Raw genomic sequence first — 7,581 nt, 5'->3', positions numbered from 1 at the left:
CAATCATGAAGATTAGGTGTCAACAATTGCCTTCTCCAGTAGAATCCTATTCATGCTTTTTTAACTCTATTTTGATTAAATACAAACGTCATTTGCATTAATGAATTAGATGAATCCTGACCATCGATCTCAAGTGAGGTGAGATCTAATGTCAACTGATTATCACTTTGGAGATTAGGGTTATGGATTCAGTCAACAACTCAATCTTATAAAAACTTATAAAAACTAGGCTAGGTAAAATAGGAAGACACACAAGAGACATTAATAACTTGAGACACAAAGGACTATGACTTAAGGAGATCTTAGCAAGGGTGAAGGAGGACTTTCATCTAGAGAGTAGCTCAAGGGAGGAGAGTGCAAGCAGATTGCAACAAAACAAGAGGAGGATAACCCAACAGCTAGACAACAGGTTTTTTTTACGGACAGTTTGCCCAGTTTTGCTATAGCTTGTAATTTTCTCAGCAGACACATTAATTCTCAGGTTAGGAAAGCGCTTCTAAGTTTTGATCTTATTTAATAAGAAGCTGATCTTAAGGGTAGAAATTTGTTTGCATGTGTAAAATTGATGTCTACTTGCTTCTGCTGATTTGTATTTTATTAACTGTTAAAGTCCCAAATGTGCAATTTATTTAATAATCTGCAGTTTAATTTAGTTTACCGAAAGGAATTTACTATGAAATATTTTGTCTGTTTGTTGGGCTTAAGAAAATTCAACAGATGTTCTCTTCATAAGGTGAAGTAGAGTCATCAAATGGCAGGTGAAAATAATTATCATCCCAGAAATGACAAATTTCCATATACCAGTCATCACAATCATCATCTAAATCCAATAAAATATGGTCATAGAGTAAACCTGGCCGGTCTCTTTCATCAACATTAGCATTGGCATTTTTTTTAGGTCCATTAGGTTTTGAGAATAAAAAATTTCATGGCTATAACATAGAGGATATTGATCGAAAGCACAACATATAATATACCAAACCAAACCTATGAAAATCCTCTATCCAGCGGTGTTGATCTGATGGCAATCTGAGAAACCTGTCACAAGATATCAGCTCCGCGGTCTATACAGTTGTCATGAAAAAGCCCTGAAATATCTGATTTCATATCAGTGATATCTTGACCTCCCGAACTCCAATTGAGATGATTCTTTTCTTTTGAAATTAGAAGTTTTTCTGAGAGGAACTCAGATATCAATTGTTTTTGCCAAATTTTACACCAAAGCTATAGAAATTGATCGAAGTGTCGCAGCCATCTTTTCTTTTGTTCCTCTGAAAACCTGTAAAATAGAAAAAAAATCTACCCCGTTTGTGACCCAAAAAAGTGCTCTGATACAAACTGCTAAGCACCTAAACATCTATTATTATTCTCATTAGGTACCTCCACTAGTTACTCCATATTATCCTCCTAAGTACACTACAAAACAAATCAAAAAGGGAAGAGCACAGTTTGAATCTATGTCATTCTAACACATACACAGGTAACGCAGACATGTTATCAATGAAAGCATTAAAGATGCAGGAAGGCAAGACGAAAAGCAAAAAAGTGGAGGGACATGCATATCACTCTCTATATGTTCCTAAAAAACAGATTCGAATGGAGAGCTGTGGTGGATATAGATGGATTATTTTCAGTTTCTTCAGATTCTATTATATGTATTGTATGTTTCTTCAGATTCCATTATATGTTTTTAAATGTTGAATTTCATCATTAACTTTCATACCATTCAGAAAAACGGTCCTAAAGATCAACCAAGTGATGAGGGACAAAAGGTAGCAAATTTGAACTAGTTATAAGAATGGTTGCTAACTCCTTACCAAGTTTTTCAAATCCAAGGCTGCTGATTCTGATCCATTTGGCTTCTAGAATGCTTCTTGCCAACATCCCAAGGGGCAAAGCAATTATGCAACAGATCCTCTTAGATGTGCACACCTTACTGTAGATGTTGTACTGAAAACTCAAAATTATATAAAGAAAACAACAAGAAAGCATTTACAAATAGTTTAAACCCTATAAAACCAAACATATAAATAGTTCCCATCCCTCCTCTGTCTAGGGAGTCACCTGGTCTGCCTCTTTCCCTAGAGGTAAGGTTCCATCCAAAACAAGTGGCTATTTGGAAGGCACGTGTAACAAAATGTTGACAGACTTCCTATGAATGTAGGACGAAGGACAAGTGAGCAGCCAACCACATTGGGACGACGGAATGTGCCAATGATTTTTTGCCTCCTCAATCATGCATCAGAAGTTGTGTTTTAGAGTAGTGGCTAGGGTTCTGCTTTACAAGAGGCGTGATTGGAATGCATTCCATTATCACTAGGAATGGTCTTTGATACCACTAGCAGTAGTAAAAGTCATTACCACACAATTTTTTCCTAAGCAAAGAAACAGATACCATTAACAAAGCACAGACAGAAAGTGTGCATACTAGTGTCCAATTTTTGGCTTGGATTTGAAATGTGTTAATTCCAGATTAGTCTCAGATATAGCTGATCTGGAAATAATCAAATCACGCTACTGTAGAAACACATACAAATTTAAGGTCCCTACATTTGGGATTTGAATATTTCCTTTTACAAGTTATCCATGATTCAAACAGTCAGAATTTCACATCTATCCCATCACATTTTAAAGAGAGAGAGCAATGCATGATCATCGCAAAGCTACTAGCAAAAAACAAATTATCTGGTGATGAGAGTTTTTTCATCTTTCAAAAACCTGTTTACCTGATGCATTCTCTGTGATTGTATTACAACTGAGTACCCTTCAATTACAGTCACAACTGAGCATCCTTCAATAGTGCATGTTGATTGTGATTGTGGTGTGACAAAAAACTGGCCAAAACAAGATCCCAGACCGGAACTGACTGTGTCGTGATTATCTTCTATATATACTACTTCCCACTCATTACTCATGTGGGCTATAGGGATCACGGCAGTGGATCATAACAGACTGATGATCCCTTGGTGAATGTTCTCAAACCTCTTTCAATCAACCAGAGCAACGCAATACAATCTAACCCTGACCAAAACAGAAACCCGAATTTCTAGTCTTTTAGAGGGCAGGCTTGCCACTGTAAATTTCAAGTAACTTTTTGGCATGAGGACTGCACTGGACATATTTTTCGAGGAACTTACGCTTACTTAAAGCAAGCGCACTAAGGAGACTAGGAGGACGCTTGGAAGGTTGCATTGCACTGAGAGCACTCAACACCTTGTGGCGGGGCTTCATCCTACGCTCCAAGCTGTAACAAGACACAAACAGAGGATATGAAAAAATAAACTTTGCAGGAAGCCCTGCAGTATGCATAAAAAAGTCCATGTTCTTTTGCACCTTATCCATGGAAGCTTTTAATATAAGTGGGTGCCTCCTAACAAGCTCCTTGATATCATCTTCAAGGAGGCCAAAACTTGTCAACTGCTTCAATTTCTTTTCCCAAAATTCAGGCCCGTTTCGTTTAGGTAGAATATAAGGTGCCAATCTGAAAATACTTGAGACATTAGCCTCTGATCCAAACAGGTTTTGAAGATACTGGATATTGGGACGCAGAGTTTTCTCGAGATTCGCGTTAAGAAATCTGGATCCATTAGATATGGCATTTCCCAAGTCTTGTGCAGAAAGGCCCAATGTTTTCATTAACTCAATCTTGGGTTTCAACTGCCGATCAGCATTGAGAAAAAGAATAGCTGGGTTTCTGGTAATAGTCTTCGTTACCTGGTGCTCTGTGAATCCGGAATCTCTCAGTAACTGTAGCGCTTGTTGGGCTGTATGAGCTGACCTCGCCGCAACCAAGGATGGCCTTGCTTTAAGGATAGTTGAGAGCTCAGACTGACACAAACCACATTCGTTGAGTAAGAATTCTGAAACGGGGCATGTGTTATCGGCTTCAGGGTAGCTTGTGGACTTGTCTTTATCAGCGATAGTTGTAGAAAATCGTGATAATTTTAACAAAATAATCCGGAGAAATGGTGAAGATGGTGCTGCAACAGCTGCCGCCAGGGAGTGACGCTGAGATCCCAAAGATGAAGCCAGGTACTGGGCGAACATGGTCATTGCTGAAGATATGAAGTTAGGGATTTCTCCAATATGATCCCATAACAAATCGCTTCAAGGAGGATTGGTGTGATTCGTATAGAGATAAACATGTTTGTTTATTATATGAAAGGGAAGGGGTTTAGGGCACGAAAGATATAAGTTACATATGAAAGGTAGGGTATTGGGAAAGCAAAAGGAATTTAAGCTTGAAGCATTCGTCTCTTTCAACAATTTTTTTATCATTTTAATATTAGGATGAGGATATGAATTTCAACTCTGAAGCATCATTAAGTTTTTATAATTCTAATACGGTTTTTAATTATTTTAATATTAACATTGATAATAAAAAATGCTAATAATGTTTTAAATAAAATATCATATTATATTGCATTATGTAAACAAGATTACATAAAGAATATCAATATAAGGGATTATCTAAGTTGTAAAGGTTACTAAAGCCATGGAACATAGCAAGTTTGTGAGAAGTTATCAATCACTTCGCTGAGTATACAAGTAACAACAAAAACATCAACCACCTAAGACAACAACAACAATAATCATTATAAACAACGAACACGACAACATATAATCTCCACCAACATTGACCATAAGCGCCAACACAAAGTGAAATAGATTTGGGACCCTCATAGTTGATCATGCCAAACTTCACAAGAGGATCTATCCAACACCATTCATCAAAAAACCATGTCGAAACCTGTAAAACTAGGGCACCACTGGAACGATATGTCAGAGAGTTGCAGACCATATGAAGTCCTCCCACAAACACCAAACACAATTGGCTCGAGCTTCATCCCAAAAAATGCCAACTGTTAACACCAAACACCATGACAGCCACCAAACGGGAATAAAGGTCGGCAACCAAACATCAGAGATAGAGCAAACAATGCATAGTATGCCTACTGGACCAATACTCCAACTGCAGAACCGTCCAAAAAGTGCACCCAAAAGAGGCCACAAAAGACAATCAGACCAAACAATCCGCACCATACCCATGCACCTCAAAATAAGATAAGACCAAAAAAACAAGAGACATCTCCAGTTAGTCAAACATAGGGATCAAGGGGTTCAAGGAGCTTGCAAACATAGTTCTAGTAGGGTCTACAAAAGGATCGGTGAGATCCCCAGAATCTCTACCAAAAACCAAAGGTTTTTCCACTTGACACAGGCGTGCATCCATATCATTGACCTTAAATCTCACATTTCTGAGAATTCGCTTTATGTCTTCCAAACCAAAGAAAATGTTGTAGTTATGGATATGATTGTGTTTAAAAACTAAGTGAAACAAAGAATTCAAGTAAAAAAAATTGTTTTTTGTTTTTTTTTTTTGTTTTTTTTTTTTTTGCATTTTGTTAGGGTTTGGAACCCCTAGAAAATTTGCATTAATAACCCTTTAGTCTACAAAATAGGGGTATTCCCCAGGTTCTAGATTCCAGAACTATAATCTCCCTTCACACCTCCAAGGATACAACATCAAAGATAGAAGCAATGGAGTCACCTACAAATGGTTGATGTCATCTGATCCCCACTTGACCAAAACCACCCCAATGACTAACCATGTGTTGTCGGGGAACCATAATTGCCAACACCAAGAGACTTTGCAGATAGCCAACTAAAGAGCCGCAATTTACAATATGAACCAATAGACAAACCACTGAACCGTAAAGACTTGACCCTAGGACAAGAGTATCATCCACCAAAGACCAGAAGAGAGGCTATAATGTAGTAGTTGATCACTGGGACACACCCAAGACTACAAGACCAACCCCAAGAAACAAATTGAAAGGATTGAATTTGTTTGATACCCAAGTTCCTCGACTCGACCCCAGAACTGTAGCAGCAGGGGCAACAACCTCTAAAACAACATGGTAAAGGGCAGAAAGTGCAAAATATAACCTCTAGCCACCAACAACTGATACCATGATGAAAAAAATACAATTATTGGGAGACCAATCTATAAAACGAACTTGCACCCATTGAAGCAATATAGATCAACACTTATAGCCAAAGTGAAAAATGACTAGAATACCAACAGTCGTAAACCAACACCAAACAAGGGTATGAGATACCTAAGAATTATGACTCCCAAAGATGCACATTTAACAGAACTGCCACCAACTCAAAAACCGACCCTTGCATTGTAGAGTGCAAGAAGAGAACGAAATACATGGTTGTGTCGCACTAACCACCATGGATAATACCAACATAGAAAATAGACAGAAACTCCTTGAATTGCCACCACTACCAACACCACAAGGGGAGTATTAATATGCACCATAAAATATACTATTAAAACCTCACAACAGATAACCATAAACCCAGAAGTGTGGGGGTGGGTGGTGTACCTCACATCCATTGTAACTCACAGGTCCACTTCGCCAGTCCACATGCATGAATTTAATGTGAGGGGATGTCAAATGTATATCCCAAATCCCACCTCCATCATCTTGCCATGCCATGTGCATTGATTGCCAGATGTCTAGCTTCATTACGAGTTTCAATGGGTTCATTAATGTCATAGCAGGATTAGTTAATGGCACCCTCGTCGGAAGATATCTATATGAGGAAGCTTTGTTTGCATCCACCTTATGTTTTATAAGATGAATTTCAGTATGTGTATTATTTGAAGGCTGTGATTCATTCAAATTAAAGTTCTTACACTTGCACCCCAAATTTGCTAATAAATTTTCCACCCTATTCCCTCCATGCCGAGTATGATGAACAATAATGCAATTGAACTTTTGTATCAAACCATTTATACTAGAAACAACATCCTCAAATCTCCAGTAATGCACTATTTTATGAACAGGTTTCTCGTTCGAAAGTTTTTGTATACATTGAAGTACTACCTGAGAATCACCATCCACTTGCAATAACTGGGAACCTTCTCGGATAGCAATAATAAGGACTCTCTCCACAGCCAGAATTTCAGCTAAATTATTGTTGCAATCCCACAAGAAATCAAAAAATTTTGTAATGGCCGAGAATTTTCATCCCTGAAAATCCCTCCATAGCCTGCAACCCTTGGGTTCCCTTTGCAGGCCCCATCAAAGCTCATCTTGATAAAGGAGCTCAAGGGTGGAGAATAGGAGTTAGAAATTGAAGGATAAAATGCTTTCGCCTATGGAAGTGAAGAAGGGATCATTGAAGGATCCAAATTGAGGTTTTTCATGATAACTTCTTCAGAATCCTCCACCTACCTATTATCCGTAGACCAAGGAAAGACAAGAATGGTCTCTCAAATATTCAATATGATCAAGTCCTTGAGCACCAAAGTTGATTGATTCTTTGGGCCAAAATTTTGAGAAATCCTCTCTTTCCATAAGTTCCAAAGAATAAAACCTAGTGCAAGCATCCAATCATGAGAAATAATAGAGTTCTTAAATTTCTGGTAGTACTATTGATCCAACATAATCTTAATATTCTCTGGGAAGGGGTGCTCCATGCCAAAAATATGAGGAAGGAGATCCCAAATTTCCACCGAAAAAGAGCATGAAAGAAAAATATGTTCTACTATCTCTTCAACCT

At 38.0% G+C, this 7,581-nt stretch overlaps 1 protein-coding gene across 1 annotated transcript; it reads right to left on the bottom strand.

Annotated features, from left to right (window-relative positions):
* Nucleotides 1-3,076: 3,076 nt before the first annotated feature.
* Nucleotides 3,077-4,202, bottom strand: LOC149240309 (uncharacterized). The gene is made up of 2 exons (XM_089373680.1): nt 3,334-4,202; nt 3,077-3,244 (listed from the first exon to the last, which is right to left on the bottom strand). The coding sequence occupies exons 1-2, from the start codon at nt 4,051-4,053 to the stop codon at nt 3,233-3,235; spliced, it is 732 nt and encodes a 243-aa protein (XP_089229806.1). The 5' UTR covers nt 4,054-4,202; the 3' UTR covers nt 3,077-3,232.
* Between the last annotated feature and the right edge of the window lie 3,379 nt (nt 4,203-7,581).

The sequence above is a fragment of the Pinus tabuliformis genome, chromosome 8, assembly GCF_031772625.1.
Source record: "Pinus tabuliformis cultivar Carrire ecotype Pingquan chromosome 8, CPIR1, whole genome shotgun sequence".
Taxonomy (NCBI): Eukaryota; Viridiplantae; Streptophyta; class Pinopsida; order Pinales; family Pinaceae; genus Pinus; species Pinus tabuliformis.
This window is presented reverse-complemented; position numbering and strand designations above follow the sequence as displayed.